General features: G+C 29.1%; 1 protein-coding gene across 3 annotated transcripts in view; it reads right to left on the reverse strand.

Annotated features, from left to right (window-relative positions):
• Positions 1-18,007, reverse strand: part of LOC117180151 (synaptosomal-associated protein 25) — a 72,550-nt gene that overhangs the window by 24,167 nt on the left and 30,376 nt on the right. For 2 of the 3 annotated variants that reach the window (XM_033372495.1, XM_033372496.1), the window contains exon 3: positions 17,780-17,821. In XM_033372495.1, coding sequence (XP_033228386.1) covers positions 17,780-17,821 — 42 coding nt within the window. Of the gene's footprint in view, positions 1-404; positions 454-17,779; positions 17,822-18,007 lie in introns of all 3 variants that reach the window. The other variant, XM_033372497.1, reaches the window with a different exon arrangement.

Consider the following 18,007-nt stretch of genomic DNA (forward strand, 5'->3'; position numbering starts at 1 on the left):
GTTTTCTCTTCCAGCATATTTTTTGTTCAGGGAATTCTAAAGAATTCCAAAGAATTCAGGGTTATTTCCATCAGGTTTGAAAATGTATCTCTGGCAAAATATGCCGGAATAGAAAAGTAAAGGATCGGTACTAATTTCTCAAGAAGAGAAAAATCTACCGGATTTCAATTTTCTCTTCTGGCATAATTTATCGCCAACATAATTGAATTCTAAAGAAGCCCAAAGAATTCAGGGTTAGTTTCCACAAGTTGAAAAATTCACCTCTGGAAAGGCAGGCCAGAATAGAAAAAGACAGGCTGCATAATCATCTTGCCGGAATAGAAAAATATGCCGGAAGAGAAAATGAAAATCGGGCGAAATAAGCCGGAAGAGAATACACGTTTTTATAAGAGTGATTGACTCACCTCCCTGGTCATCGAGTGCGACCAGAGTACGAATTCCGGCCTCCTTGCTCTACAGAAATGAGGCAGCACAACACACACAACCACCACCAGTGTTAAAGAGTTCGTATGCAGTATAGTAAGTAATATTAGTAGGTAATTAGTATGATCGTATAAAAAAGTAAACGATGCTTTCAAAAAGGTAGCACACGAAACTCACTTTCCATTATTACGTAGGTACATATTCCAATTTTAATTTATCTCATTTTTACCACTTTTTTCAAAAGTTCCTATTCAAATTTCCTTAATAATATTGTGCTAATCATTTTCCATTTTATCATCTCAAATCTCAAAAAGAACTATATTGATTTTATAATTCCAAATTTATTTTTTATTCCTGATCATCAAATTCACTTTATTAGATTATTTTTTAATTGAAGGAATCACTTTTCGATTAAATTTTTGTCAACTTGAAAATAAAAAAATAACCTAAATTAATTAAAATTTGATGCATAATTAGAAATTTTTTTGTCTCCTTTTTAAAATTGACAACATTTCCTCCCTTCGATGAAATCCAGTCAAAGAACAATTCATACAATGTTCAAAAATAATATAATTTAAAATTAATTAAAGTATAAATTTAATTAATTGCAAATTAAACTATTTAAATTAATTTTAATTTTAATCAAATTATTTAATAAATTAGAGTGACGTTCAATCGGAGAACGATTACTACAATTAAACAATCTTTTTTACGCAGAAAGAAACATGAAATTTTTTAAAGAGATTAAATGATTTCTAGACTTTCAGATCTAGATTAAGCAAAAAAATTTAATTTGAATTTAATATTTAATTCAATTTAAATGATATTTAAATAAATAAAAGTTTTTTTATCAATTTAAGAAAGGAGATGCGCATGCTTCCTTTTTGTCGACGTTTGAAGTATTCGTTTTACAATTATTATTAAACCTGAAGGATCGACGGTTACGTCACTCCCGCTTTTTTAATTATGGATAAAATTACGTATCATTAATTGAAGAGCAATATTAGTTCATCAGAAATTTAATTTGAGGATTTTCATACCAAGAATTTTTCAATACGAGCAACAATTTTGAAAGAAATAAAAAAGATTTTGTGACAATTTTGTTTTTAAATTTGTACTTCTTAGAGATCCTCTATAGGGAAAGTTTAGACACGTTTCCCCCTCAAATAGTCGCCGCTGTACCGAAACTTTGATATTTTCATGGGGCACGAAAAGTTTGAACAGTTTAATTTTTAATAATTCTTTTGTTTGTGAAAATTATGAAGTATATGTCTTTCGAAGTGAATATTATTTTCTCCTAACCTTAATAACTTAATAATAATAAAAAACCCTTAATAACCTTCCCAATCATTTATAATGTCCTTGTTTGAGTGTTTTCTCTATTCTGTATTAAATCATCTTGAAAATAAAGCTGTCATTTGAAAACAGCGCCAACTCATGCCAATCAAAGCTCATAAAAGTTTAACTAGTTCCGGTAGAGCGGCGCCAATCAGAGTCAGAGTATCCCATGTCTCAACTCTCCCTTGATGATCTCTAGTACTCCTATAAAGGAGGCATGTAATTTTTTTTGCTGACCAATTCATTTCTGAGCCACAGTATACTTTTTTATAAAAAAAAAAATCATCCATATTTTTTTAATTCAATTTTTGAAATTGTCTCGCGAAAATCAGAAGTATTTCTTGCAGACAAACTTTAAACATTTTTTAACATTTTATAAAACTTGTCAAACATTTTTTTCAAATCTTCTAAAAATGTCTTAACCACTTCTACTTTATAATAAAAAAGAGAATTATTTTGCATCCAATGTAGCAAAACTGACACTTGAAATGCACGCAATAAGTCCAAGTTATTTTCATAGGTTCGTACCCATCTGTAGTAAAATTGCCCCCAATAATACCCTGAAATTTCATTTGTGTGGGAGTTTTACAGCGGGATAGAAAAAATTAAAAAGTTATGTCTACTAAAACATACATTTTGTTATCAAAATCTGTTAGGCCATTTTTCAGAACAATAGATTAAAAATCCCACTTATGATCCTTCCAGTAGGCTCTTGGTTTGGACAAAAGCATTTTCTTAAATCGAACCTTCTCTCACGATCCTTTACGTCTGATCGGATATAAATTAAGTTTCCTTAAATTGAAATTTTCCTCGCGATCCTCTCTGTAGGATTGAAGATTAATTATAAATTTCTTTAAATTTGACCTTTTCTCGCGATCCTCTCCGTCGGATTAAGTTTCCTTAAGGCCATGTGACGAGTGGGTCACGTGACCAGATTCCTACCTTACCGCCACCTTTCTTATTTCCCAACTTATTTTCGCACTAAGCGCCACATCGAGTTGAAAATTTGGGATAATAAATAAGAATCACTAACAAATATGGGCCTGGTCCTAAACTTTAATAATTATAACAAAAGCAAAAAAAATTATTTACAACAAATTTTTTTTTTATAATTATACAATTTTAGGACCAGACCCACCATTCTTAGTGCTTCTTGTTTAGTATCTTAAATTTTCAACTCGATGTGGCATTTCGTGTGAATATAAGTTGGGAAATAATCAAAGTTGCGGTAAGGTAGGAATCTGGTCACGTGACCCACTCATCACGTGGCCTTAAGGGGCCCGGGATACATTGGCATATGGTAAATCGGTTCAGTTCCTTCGGCTTTTTTTCCACAAAAATGAAAAGTTTTAAAAACTGAATTCGGAGATGCTGTAAAATATTATAACGGACGCCCCGAACTTGAAATAAACTTGTTTAATTGTTTACAAACAAAGTTAGTCCCGAGAAATTAGCTACTGTGTTTTTTTGCTTGTCCCAAATCTTCAGCCAAAAATATTGTGTAGTTTGGAAGTTATCTGGGGAGAATTGTAACACACATAAACTCAAAATGCACACACAAATATTAATCAAATTTAGCAAAATAACTTTTTTTTAATTATTCCACAAACGAAGAGTTCAGGGACGTCCGTTGGTAAGTTCGCTATGATTCCCTAGATTTTGATGACAAAATGTTTATTATTGTAGGGAAAAAGCCGAACGAATCTAACACTGATAAAATTGATACAATTTCGCAAGTATCACACATTAACGAAATTTAGCAAAATTAAATTTTTAAAATTAATTCACAAACAAATAGTTCGGGGACGTCCCCTAGCATGTTCGCTATCATTCTCCAAATTTTTAAGACAAAATCTTTATTATTGTAGGAAAGAAGCCGAGGGAAACTAACACTAGTAAAATCGATAATTTTTTTAAGTATCATATGCCCTTAATGTGTGTGTTACTTAGGAAATTGTATCGTTTTTCTCAGTGTTAGATTCCCTCGGCTTTTTTCCTGCAATAATAAAAATTTTGTCTTTAAAATCTGAGGAATGATATCGAACATGCTAACGGACGTTCCCGGACTGTTTTTTGTGGGTTAATTAAAAAATTTAACTGTGCTAAATTTGATGTGTGTATTTTGTGGTTATGTGTGTTACAATTCTCTCCCATAATTATTCTTGAATGCTACCGAGAGCATCGGTACGACAGAGACCTACATTATCGGAATGACAGAGAACTAAAAAGAGACCCTAACCTCAAAGTAATGCCCATGAATACAATTTTTATTTCGCACAATAACATTTTTTTGTTATTATCCCTAAAAAAGTATTCGGGGACCTCCGTTATAATATTTTATAGCATCTCAGAATTCAGTTTAAAATTCTTTTATTTTTGTGGAAAAAAGCCGAGAGAACTGAACCCGATTTGCTTCATGATGAAGTATCACATGCCCTTAATCAAAATTAGGAAAATTAAATTTTTTGAATTAACTCAAATAAAAGAGTTCGGGGACGTCCCTTAGCATGTTTGCTATTATATCCAACCATTTTCAAGGCAAAATCTTTATTATTGTTGGAAAAAAGTCGAGGGAACCTAACACTGGTAAAATCGATCATTTTCTAAAAATCTCATTGGGAATGGTCGTCTACCATTTCGCCACCTGGTGTCGAAAACTCTAACCAAAAAGAGTGGGTACAATTTTTAAGATGTATTTTAATTTTTGCATGAAAATGTTTTTACGATTGTTTTGTGAAATTTAAAACAATCATTAAATACTAAAAACAAATCTTCAACTGGAACAATTTTGTTTTAGATAGAATGTCCATGTAATATAGTGAAAAAACACATTTTTTGTTCAAAACAGTTTTAAGAGCCTGTGATGAGTGGGTCACGTGACCAAATTCCTACGTTACCGACATCTTTTTTTATCTCCAAACTTATTTTCACATGAAGCGCCACATCGAGTTGAAAATTTTGGGATAATTGATAAGAAGCACTGAGCAAGTTTGCTCTGGTCCTACAACGTATTGTAAATTTAAATAAACTTTAATTAATGTAAGCAGCGACAAATTTTATACAGATTATACAAAGAATACGAAGAACAGACGACTGGAATTGAAATACGAATACCAACCTAACTTTTAGATCAGATTTTTAAATAATAAATATTTCATGTATAAATTAATAAAAATTTAGTTTGAGTTCATTTTTGCTTCAAAATAAGACCATATATGTTTATAATATGTTAAAAATCACAATAAATAGTACAATAATTGTATTTTTTAGAAAAAAATTCCTGTCAAAAATCTGTTTTTTGTTTACTGTATAAGATCTGGCTTCCATCTAAAACCCTTTGTTTTCGATAAAGACTTATTTTTAGTATCTAATAAATACCTTAAATTCCACACAAAAATCGTTAAAACACTTTTATGCACAAATTAAAATGCATCTTTAAAATCGTACCTATTCTTTTTAGTTCGGATTTGTATCACCAGGTGGCGTATCGCAGTTTAACCATTCGTTTATGTAATTCATTTGAGCAGGAATTTCAATAAAAATTGTTTTTCAAGAAATTAACTGAAACTATTTTTTGACATAACCTCAAAAAATTTTAAAACTTTAAACCTGAGAACTTTTCTTACATTTAATATATCTGCGAGATTAAAAAAACGTACATAAACGTAATTTACTGTCGGTTCTTGCCTTTCTCGAAGTTTGAGGCCGATATCTTACATGTTCTGAGATTCAACAAATTTCAAGGTACACGCAAAAAATATATCAAAAAATGGTCCCAGTTTTAATTTAATTGAAAATAAGTTTTAGCGAAATTTCTATTCAAATAAAGTATACAGGCATAGTTTATGGTCTTCTGATACATTTTCCAAAGTTTCAGTCCGATATTTTCTTAACAAAAAAAGTTCTTAAGTTGAAAGAAAATTCAGTAAACTGAGAAAGTGAGGTCGGTAATATAGGTGTTTGAGTGTGTCACATGCCCTTTATATTGAAACTTTTCTCGCGAACCTATCCGTTGGATTAGAGATTAATTACAAATTTCCTGAAATTAAAACTTTTCTCACGATCCTCTCCTTAGGATCGGAAAAAGGATTTAAAATCCCACACAGGATCCTCTCCGTGGGATCGGAAAACGTATTGAATCCCTTTCAACAAAAAAAAAAAAAAAAAAAAAATCACTCGCAAACTTCTCTGTAGGATCGCTGACTAATTTAAAGTCGTTTTAAATCAATCCCACTCACGATCCTCCCAGAAGGATTAAAGATAATATAAATCACTTTTAAGCAAAACCTTTTTAGTATCAGAGTAAGAATTAAAATGCTTTCAATGTTTTTCAGGATCCTCTTTGTAGTGAAATTGGTTTAATTTGAATCGTTTTAGATAACAATTTTCTAATTATTCAAATTTTTCGAATTTCTTGTTTATTTTGTTGGCAACATTTTTCTATAACTCCCACAAAAATGCAATTTCAGGGTAATCATTGGGGGAAATTTTACTTCACATGGATACGAATTTGGACTTAATACTTGCTGAGTCAGATTTTGTACACTCATCTGGCTTGGCCCTTTGAATAAAAAAAAGCAGACCTTAGTACTTGAGTCAATATTCGGCCTGAAACAAATTATTTCTTAATCGAGGATTTGGGCTCTTAGCAATTATTGATACGCATTTAACTCAATGTCGATCTTCTTCCGTTGACGTTGTCGAGCACGCTCAAAAGGCCGCAACTGCATTAATAATGTTCGAATGAATAATAATTAATAATAATCAATACAATTATTATTAATAATATGCGATTCGGATTCGCGAGAGTGACGGTGTGTACCTGTCCAGACGTGTGCAATGTGCAATTGTTCTGGCTGGTTTTCAAAAATTAATCGTTAAGAATTGGGTAATTTCAGGAAGGTGATGGTGATGGTGATATCAGTCCATACGAGTGAGAATAGTGAGTTGAGTGAATGAGTAAATGAGTGAGTGCAGAATTTTGATTACTCTCTAATCGGTCGAGTTGTTGAAGCTCCAATTTTCTTGCAGGGAAAGGAACCAAACCATATAAGTGTGAGGTGTGACGTCCTTGCCAAAACATTTCAAGGAATTTACCAATTTTTAAGAATCTTCACCGAAAAGTAGAAGAACAAAATTTCTTCCTTGCCGACATCAAGATCTTCGACAGCTCAAGTGGTTCGTGTCCATGCTAAGTTTCTAGAATATTCTTCATGATATGATCCAGTTGTAGTGCACAATTACGAGAAAGGAATTTTTCGTAAACTTTAAGGTTATTTATGATTTTAACAACGTCTAGAATTTTTTATATCTAGAAAATTCGAAAAAACTTAACATGGCTACGAAATACTTGAGTTGTTAAACAGTCTAGAAGACGGTGAGCTAGAAATTTATATTCAGAAGCGGCTCTGTAACTTCATATAATTTTATTTTGTTTAACAATTCGATTTCAAAATTTTGGGTCAATATTCGACTCAAAATGAGCACAGATTTTTCTGTTTAAAAAATAACTTAAAAACAAAAATCATTAGCAAAAAGAAAGAAAAAACAATCCAAGAAATCCCCATTTGAAGGCAACCAAAACTTCATTTTCTAAGCCAAATTTCCAGTTTTCTAAACTAATATTTTAAAGGAATGAAAAAATTAACTTCAATGCTTATTTAAACTATTATTTATTAATATATACATTGTTTAAAGTCCTATTTGTTTATAACAGACTTCATAGTCTTTCCCCTTATTTCAATTTTCTCTGATTTTTCCACTTAAATGCGAACTGAATTAGTAATGAAACCTAATAAGAAGAAAATACTACTTTTTGGATAAAAATTCATTCTTTCTGGAGCCAGAGTCTAAAAGTCGTATTTTTTATTCGAAATTCAACCTTTTGGTAGAATATTCAATTACTTGGTTGAAAATTCGATTGTTTTGCAGAAAATTCTTCTTTTTCGTTTGAAAATTGCTCTCTTTTGTTAAAAATTTGATCTTTTTTATTGTAAGATTCAAGCACTTTAAAAAAATTAATTTCCTTACGTTAAAACTTTTATTTAGTTGAAAATTTAATTATTTTATAAAAACAACAAAAATTTTCTTAAAACATCTTATTTGGTTGAATTTATTTTTTGTCATTTAGAATTAATAACTTCTTTGGTTGAAATATCATCTGTTATATTTTTCGTCGAAAATTAATCTTTTTTGTTGAAAATTCAACTACATACATGGTACAAAGTTAAACTGTTTTGTTAATAAATTTGATTATGTTTTTGAAAATTATTATTTTTTAAATGATTTTTTACATTAATAATTTAACTAATCCATTTTTGTTGAAAACGAATCTACTTGTTTGAAAGTTGAACTAGCCTGGTTAAAATACATCTCTTTCGTTGAAAATTTATATTTTTTATTTGAAAATTCAATTTTTTGTAGAAAATTCGTCTTTTTCGTTTTTAAACTGATTAATTTTCTTTATTAAATAGTCACACTTTTTGGTTGGAAATTAATCTGTATCGGTATTAACTATTAATTTTTTCGTAGGAAATAATTTTTTTTTATATTTATATTTTGGGGTTTAGAATAATTATAATTATAAACTATAATTCATCTTTGTGGTTAAAAATTCAACTAATACTTGGTTGAAAGTTGAACTACATAATTTGCTAGATTTTTTTTCAAGATTCATCACTTTTTTTTACAAATTTATTTGGTTGAAAATTGATCTTTCTGCTTGAAAATTCACTTTCTATCTGAAAATTGAAATATTTTTGATTGAAAATTCAAATACTTGGTTGAAAATTCACCTATAATGTTAAAAATTGAATATTTTTACTTAAAATTTTAGGAATTGGAAAAGTTTCAAATTTTTAATCGAATTTAATATATTTTTCTTATGTCCTGAATTCATCAGGGCAAAAATACTTAGCATCAAATTCCTTTAATAAATAATCAGGTGGTACATTACTATCAAATCGATTGAGGAAAACTCTACTATAGTAGTTACTCTATATTCAGGTTGTAGATTCGAAGAAATGAGAAATATTGTTACCCATACATAAATGATATAAATTCAAATAAATAAATAAATAAATAAATTTTTTAAACTCAGATATAAAAAATAGAGTTTGAACAATGAATATGGTTAGTCTATTTCTATATAAAGCAAAGATGATGTAAATAATGCTACAGAATCGACGCTTTAATATAATGATGAGAAATAAGGAGTGCTCGGAAATAATCTGTTATTTCTTTAGACAAAAATTACGTCAGCTTTTTGCAAGTCACAGAAATGACTCATCTTTAGAAATTCTGACCAGGTATATATCATTCTTATTATAATCATAACAACAACTATTATTTATACATAGATTTTATATTAAAAGAGCAAAATTATTTAAGTGTACGGTTATTCGAATTTGAAAAAAAATCGAATTCTCAATATTGTTAATTAAAAATTAAAAAGCAACGAAGAAGCATTTGATTTAAAAACTTTCATGTTTAAAAAATTCTCAATCTAAAATTAAGAAAGCTTTCACTTACAAAGCTTTATTTCGAAATTAAGCGAATTAAAAAAATGAATTTATAAGTTTAAAAAAAGTTAAAAATCAAAGATGAAACGTAAGAAATAACTTTAAACAATGTAGTCGAATAACTTAATTTTACCAAATCCCTGACTTTTATCTGAGATTAATATTCCAAGATCAGCATTTGAATCTTGTAAAACTTTTAAATTTCAAATTTATTTACTCATTTCAACCAAAAAGATTACTTTTCTACCATCAAAAATGAATTTTCAATTTAAAAGGTAGAATTAAAAAAAAACTTTCATTTTCAACTAAAAATGAGAAATTTTCAACGAAAAATAAAAAATGTGAAAGAGACATTTCAATTTCCGACTATGATGAATCTTCACCTTGAAAAAATAAATTTTCAGTTAGAGAAATTTATTTTTAACAATACGAATTTTCTACCAAAAAAGATGAATTTTCAACGAATAATGCAATAATATATACCTATTAGAAACAAAAAAGACTTTTAAAATATTTTCAAAAACAATTGTAATAGGATCAAAAGGAAGAATTTTCAGCCAAAAAAGATTTTAATTGTACATATTTTCCACACTCAAATATACATTTTAAACAAAAAGTTAATTCTTTCAAAATTGTTTTTCAACGTTAAAGTATGAATCTTCAACAGCAAGTTAATTTTCCATCCAAATTTTTTAGTCTTCGAAATAAAAAAGACAACATTTCAACAACACAGAACAATTTTCAACAAAAAATGAAAACGTTGTATTTTTAGTTAAAAATAAAAAAATATTCATCAAAATAGTTCAACTTTCGACCAACAGATGAACCTGCAAGCATAAAAAAAAGTTTGACAAAGAATTGAATTTTGAACCAAAAAAAACTTTAATTGAATTAAATTTGAAATATTTTTATTTTCTCTAAATATTCTAAACTCTATAGAATCGAATTCTTAATTGTGTTTAAAGTAGAGAGAATTAAAATTTTAAAGTAACAAAAATATGTGGAAAATTCTAAATATAAAATTAATAAATCTTCCAATTATAAAGTTTTCGATTTTAAAAGATAGCTAATTAAACATCATTAAAATCTAACTTTAAAAAATGAAGTGATAAGATATAAAAAATTCAAGTTTCCAGAATGAAAAAATAATTTTAATTGAAAGAATCTAGGATCTAAAGAGCTCGAAATTGAAAACTCAAAATCGAAGTGCTGTCATTTTTCTCAACTTCCAAGGGGTATTCAATTTAATTAATTGTTTAAAAAAATCTACAACCTAGGTTTGAAAATAGTCTCAACTCTAAATCTATAAAAGAAAAAAAGAAATTTATGGTGACGTCACACCTCATTCTCTCAGAATTAAATATTTATCGGTTGAAAGCAGAGACAGAGAAGATAATAGGACATTATAATTATTCAGTTGAAGAAAATCTGGAAAATAGGCAGAAAAAAAGAGCAAGAGAGACACACAAATAATGCAAAGGGTCCACCGATCGCCATGCCATGCCCTTTCAATTAAAAAAAAAAATCGTTAAAAAATTCAGTCTCTTCTGACAACCCAAACCTAAAATTATTTGGAAATAAATGTTATTCTGGACAAATAGGTCTGGATTAGAGCTTACAATTTTGATACGGTTTGGGCATTTAAAAAATTAAAAAATGTATGTAACTAAATTTGAAGGAGTTTTTTGATAGCCAATTTTTTAAACTTTTTATTTAATTTATTTTTTTCATTTATCAACAAAGTTGAGATATACAAAAATTTTAATAAGCTATCCCATTTTTTTAATTACACAGAATTATGTAAAACATTATGAAATCCATGAAGGAATTTCTTAAAAATAATTTTTTATATTTTTTAAACAAATTAAATTTTACTGTCTATGGCGTCGACCTCTTCGAAAATGACGAGATAGTAGACTTTTTAATAAAACTGTTTATAAAATAAACAATTCTTGTTCTTCATTAAAATATTACCAGGAAAGAATTTTGGAACGTAATTTAAAATTGATTGCTGTAATAAAAGGAAATCTGCTGGTTGAAATGGACGAAAATCTATATTTGCTTATAACATTTATTTAAACAATTAAAAAATATTGCCAACTGCTAAAGTTTTTAAAACAAATAATCTCCTTTCTGAGTCATTGGCAGTCGATTTCTAAAAAAAAAAAAAACACATTTATTTGTTGACAGTAGTCAATTTTTAAACTTTTTAATAAAATTGTTCATGAAATAAACAATTATTGTTCGTGGATAAAATATAATAAGGCAAGAATTTTGTCTAGTAATTACAAATTTATTCCATTAATGAAAGGAATTCTACGAAAATCTGCATGTTTTAGCGAATTTATTTAAATAATAAAATTGTTTATATTAATTATTATTAATTGTATACTATAATTCGAATTTGAAAAAAACGAATTCTCAATATTGTTAATTGAAAATTAAAAAGCAACGAAGAAGCATTTGATTTAAAAACGTTCATGTTTAAAAAATTCTCAATCTAAAATTAAGAAAGCTTCCACTTAAAAAGCTTTATTTTAAAATTACGCGAATCAAAAAAATAAATTTATAAGTTTAAAAAAAGTTAAGAATCCAAGATGAAACGTAAAAAATAATACGTTTTTAATTACCTGGTAAAATATTTCCCCTATAATATTTTATCAATACAAAATAATTGTTTATTTGATAAACAATTTGATTAAATAATCCACTAGAGTTTGCCACCATACAGTAAAATTTAAATTGTTTGAAGAGATCGTGGCGCAGTCTTAAATAAAACAATGAAAATAAAAAATTCAAAAATCGGCTCTTACAAATATATTTGCTCCGTTATCTTTTTTTTTTTAAAGCTCGATCAAAATTGTAAGCTTTAAAATTTGTAGAGAATTTTGACCATTCTTGTCCCGGTGTGCGCTTGGAAAATCTTGGGTTTGAATTAAGAAGAAAAATGCATGCTTTTTGCTTTTTGGTTCGCAATATGGGTTCTCAAAAAAATTGTCGTGTGATCGAAAATTGAACAAGGGGGTTGGAGAGTGGAGGGATTGCGAGAAACTAAATCCTCGTGCCTGCCTAGGTGTAAAGTATCTCTGGTATTTAGGTTGTTTTTTTTGTGTCTTAATTTTAGTGGTTTAAATCAGTTTTTAGAGACACTTAAACACACAGAAAGTACGACAGGTCAGCCACTAACATCAGAAAGACAGCAAGAGCAGCGCCAGCATTTTGGCAGCAACAGCATCAGCAGCAACACCATCCTATAAATCCTATTTTTTTTTTTTTCGATCGAAAAAAAATAAAAGATCCGGAGACATTTAGGCAGAAACGACTGGTTGTTTTCACGAGCGACGAGCGTGGGTTCTCCTCTATTCTTATTCAATAAATAAAGTAAATCAATTTTGTAGATTAAGCTTGAAAAAAAACAGATGGTTTAATAAGGATATTTTGTCAATGGTTCGATAATCCGTATCTCCGAACCTAGATTATAAAATTAAATGTGAAAGGTCTGATAAGAAAAACGATAGTTGGTTCACCGGAAAATTGTTTAAAAAAATAGAGAAGACTTCTGAAATTAATTTTTATTTCTAAAATCTTCAAAATTGTCTTTAAAGTAAATTTGGAGTGTGCTTATGTTTCTACATGCTCAAAAATATTTTATAACAAAAAGGTTTCAATAATTATTTTAGTTATTTTAGTTATTTGAGGTTTATAGAAATGACAATTTGACCCAGAAAAAATTAAAATATTGGAATCTTACCAAATTTTTGAAAATTGACTACATTATGCAGATTACGAAAAAAAAATGATTATTACCGATTTTTTCAAAAATTTGACAATATCGAACTTTTTAAAGATTTGCATTTCAAGATTAAAATAAGTTAAAAGAAAATGTCGAGGAGTTGAAAAAATATTGACGAAAAACGAAACAAAAACGTATTTATATGAGCCAACGGCAACATTTTATATTAGTTTAATTTTTGTTATAAACACTTGTTTGTTCAAAAAATTTTTTTTGAAACATTTCCAACGCTTTACATTTATTCAAATTCATTAATTGTAAAAAAACATTATTTTTTACCAGATATAATTAATTTAGATTATTTTATGAATATCTGTAACAATTCAGTCGATCAAGGAAAATTCAAATTTGAAAAACTCCAAATTTTAATATTTTTTCACCTATTGTATTTGTTTAGAATAATTAAATTAAACACTAAACAAATTATTTGCATCCCATGATCACTTTTTGCTTAAGTGCAAAAAAGTTGTTTGGTGAAAAATTACATTTTTCTCAAAATTAAAATATAATATATAAGATAATAACAAAATCGCGGATTTCACGGGATTTTAAAATTTTAATTTACTTTTTAAAAAATATATTAAAAATCGAAAAAACATGATTGGCTAGTAAGAAAAATACGTTTCAGATATTTTATCAAACTTTTTATTTTTTACAATTTTTAAAATTTTCAGTAAAAGTATAATACAATTTTTTTCAATTTCCATGTTTTTAAATTGTTTTTTTAAAACCAAACATCTCAAATATGCGTACTTAGATTTTTTTAGTATTTTTTTGGTACTCTAAAGAGTCCGCTTAAAAACAATATATACAACAAGTGGGCGTTTGCGCAATTTAGGAAATGCATTTTGTTTGTTTTTGAATTTTTCATACCGAATACTGAAAACTACAAGAAATTTAATTACCCAAATTTCAAATTACCAAAAGGAATAAAACTAACGCAAAAATTATTTAATGAAATTGAAATATTCTTAAAGAAAAAGTTAACGAAACTGTAAAAATTGAGAAATTTCAAATTGCCGAAATTCCTAATTACAAAATTTTTAATTTACAAAACAATTTTTGTATAATTGTTATCTGTTAGAATATATTATATAGAGATATAAATGATATACATAGAATAAATTTTAAACTATGCGGATATTTACTAATATCTTAAATTAAATAATTTCAGCAATTTGACCCTTCTGCATTTTTCTTGTTTCGTTCACTTTTACTTTCGGAAGATTTTTTTATTTCGTTAATAAACATTTAGTTTACATTTATCTCTACAAGAAAAAAATTAAAAATGTAAAAAATGCAAAATTTCATAACTCTTCGAAAAAAGGTTTTTTTTTAGCAAAAATATCGATCATGTCTTGATTGAACTGAATATTTTAATTTCGCTAATAAGCATTTTCAGTGGTTTCAAAGTTCAGTAATTTTCATTTAGTTCATATTTTTCTTTACAGAAAATTTTATAAAAATATACAAATTCTAAATGTGATAGCTCTTCGAAAAGTCTTTTTTTCTCGGTGAGATGCACTTTGGTCTTTTGTGAATGCGACATAATAGAGTTCCCCAATCCAAATAAAAAGAAATAGAAAAAAAAATAGATGCAGAAAATTAATGGAGAATAGGGAAAAAATAAACCCAGCCTGGAAAAATGAGATATGAAATGATGACAAAAAATGTTGATAAAAGAAGGGGGATAGAATCAGGAGGGTTGTGACCTCGATAAATTTAATGGACGCCCGTCACTTCCCACGCTCGTCGTCGTTTATTGCTCGCAGAGAGAAAAGGGAATCCAGTTCACCCAGCAGAGAAATTCGAATGATTCAAACAAATTCGCCATTTTCCTCTCTGATAGATTATCTTCGGAAATTATCCACGCAGCACGAAAAATCACTCACGACTTTGAAAGTTGATAACTCGCTTGGAAATAAAGCTGAAAATGTAAAATTTACAAGAAAAAATCTTGAAAATCTTATCTTTAATTTGAGTAAAGAAAAATTAAAAAGATTTTCAAGGGTTCCCGAGTTATGACTAAAAATGCCTAGGCTTGTCTGCTAAGACACTTCTTCATAGCTCGGGAGCACGTGAAAACTGAAGTTTTCTTGAACTAAATTAAAGATAAGATTTGAAGGAATACATTTGGTAAATTTCAGATTTTCAGCTTTACTTCGGACCGAGATAATTTCCAATGGTGCTGCACATTTCTCAGTTTAAATTTAACTCAAGGGGCTTAAGGTGCTATATGAAAAAAAATTTTTTAAATAGTAAACGTTCGTTTAATTATTTTTCAAAAAACACCCAACTCTCTTGCGTCAACTCAAAACTAAGAGAAGTATACATTTATCTACACAACTAGCACGAGCGGCACTGCAAATTACTGATAACTCTGGAAGATGATAAGCCGGTCGGAAATGAAGCTGAAATCCTGAACTTCAAAGGAAGCAATCGCTGAACTTTTATATTTAATTTAAGCCTAGAAAAACTGAAAAATAATTACGGGTTGCCGAACTATGAATCATAATGTCCAAGCAATAGGTCGGCTTCGCGACTTAGACTGAAACTCGACACAACGCTTGGACAGTTTTAGTCATAACTTGGGAACCCGTGAAGATTTTTTAAGGTTTTTTGGCTTAAATTAAAGATAAGATTTCACAGATTGCTTTCTATAAATGTCAGATTGTCATCTCCAGCTTCGACCGAGTTATCGTCTCTCAGAGTGTTATTTGTTTGATTCAAAGAAAATGTTCTCTGTGTGTTAGAAAGAGGAGATTTGAGAGAGAAGATTGATAAAGAATAAAAGGAGAATTTCTAAAAGGGTTGTGCGACGGAAAAAGAAGGTCAGAGATGCAAAAGGTCATCTTCCACACTGATGTCGATGAAATATATGAGTCACATGAGGAAGGTACACAGAGGATGCAATGCAGGGCCTAGAAGACGAATCCTTCACTCGAGGATTGAAAAAAAAAAAAAACCGGGCGTCAGTTCCAAATTCCAAATTTTCATTTTTGGATAGGGAGACCCTTGTCTCAAATTTTTACCTCAGGCTTAAAGTAAGATTATTCGAGCTTTTCCTTTGCAAGAAGCCAAATCGCCTTCAAACCTTGAATTCAGAAATGGGTGTGAACTTGCACACCACTTTCAGAATATTACTTATTATTACTTAATATTAATAATATACTTTTTGGATATTCCTAGAGTTTCTGACAACTTTGAAAAATATTTCCAGAGTTTAATTGGGCCAAAAATCGAGTTTTCAGTTTCAAACAAAACTTTTCATTTTAAAAACTGGTTATCTCCCCAATTTTCAGAAATTTGATTTTTATTCACAGTCCTTTAGATCCAAAAAATGTTTAGACTTCTGCCCAAATACACAAAATAAAAATAAAACTATATCACTTCTAACTTCAGAATTCTATAAAAAAAGTCTTGCAACACTTTTAGATCAAACGAAAATCCAAAAAAGTAACACCTGGGATGTTAAAAATGTGAAAATTTTGGTGTATATTTAAAGTTCTGCACTTTTCTTGATTTTGGTTTTATCAAAAAGATGTTCTACAATTTTTTATAAAACTCTTCCGGAGAAGACAGAACTCTAATCAGAAATCCTGTAAATCTTTGAATTAGGAATTTGTTGGATATCTTCAAATGGTTGTAGCTTTTTGGATTTTGAATTTATTAAAAAGTTTTTATGATATTTTTGTATATATATATATTTTTTTTTTCTTTCAGAGGGGGGCGAGGACGTCAATTTATCTCCATTTCCAATCAATTTTTTGCCGATTTAAATGCCGGAACTATTTCTAAAATTTATCAGGAAGTGCAGAACTATCCAAGAGAATCTTTTTTCGACAGAAATACAAATTTGTAGGATCTTCTACTTTTTTCAAAAAATTAGTTTTCTTGTGAAGGTGTCAATATAACCCGAATTTTAGGCTTTCTTGTGCTCCTGAATCCCCTAAAAATCAACAAATAAAGACAGCTGAATTTGTGTGCACAATTTTGACCCTCAGAAATATAATTTCTTAGGAGGGATGGTTTTTTTTGTCATAGAGTTTTAAGTGACTCATGAGCCCCTGAGAAAGCCAAAAAATACAGCTTTTGTGAAAAATTTAAACATTTTTAGGGGTGGGGGGGGGGTTGATTTGTACACTTTAAGGTAATTTCAAGGCGATTGGTTTCAAGGAATTCAAGAGTCCAAAAAGCCTAAAATTCTGGTGACATTGAATTTTTATTATTTTGAGATAAAGAAAACTTATTTTTTGAAACAACGAACAAATCCCACAAATGTGTGTTGGTGCCCGAAAAATGCCAATAATTCCATCCACGTTTTCAATTTGATATTTTCTTCTTTTTGGACTAATTTGAAGGCGTTGTCGGCAATACTTGAAAAAGATTAGCTCGCTTGGTTGGCGATTGAAGAGTTGAGGTAGCTTTACACCACTGATCGTTCGACGTCTTTTCAAAGAGAAAATTGATATAAATTGAATTAAATTGAATTGTCCGAGTTAAGTGGATTGTTCAGGTCAGATTCATTAATTCGAAGCAGAAGATTGCGATGAGCTCGCCATGCGATTAGTGATTAGCAGAAAAGAACTAAACGTCGAGGCGACAAGAGCTGTAAAGCTCTCCAAGACATTCACTGTCTCCTCGCATTTCAAGACATTCTTAGATTAAAAAAAAAAAAACGTAATTTCTCTCTGGAGCCACTTACCTCCTCGCACAGCGCCAGCATACGCCTCGTGCTCTCCAGCGACTGCAATTAGAAGGAAAAAAAAAATTAATTAGGAAAAATTAGTCAAATTAGGCGCCATTGCTTCTACAAATATCACTAATTCATATCACTGCTTCATCCTTCCCCCACCTTCAACTACCTCCCTCCACACCCTCCCTTACTCCCTCCCACTACACCCCAACTTCAAGTCCCTTATTTTCCCTCCTC

The sequence above is a fragment of the Belonocnema kinseyi genome, chromosome 9, assembly GCF_010883055.1.
Source record: "Belonocnema kinseyi isolate 2016_QV_RU_SX_M_011 chromosome 9, B_treatae_v1, whole genome shotgun sequence".
NCBI lineage: Eukaryota > Metazoa > Arthropoda > Insecta > Hymenoptera > Cynipidae > Belonocnema > Belonocnema kinseyi.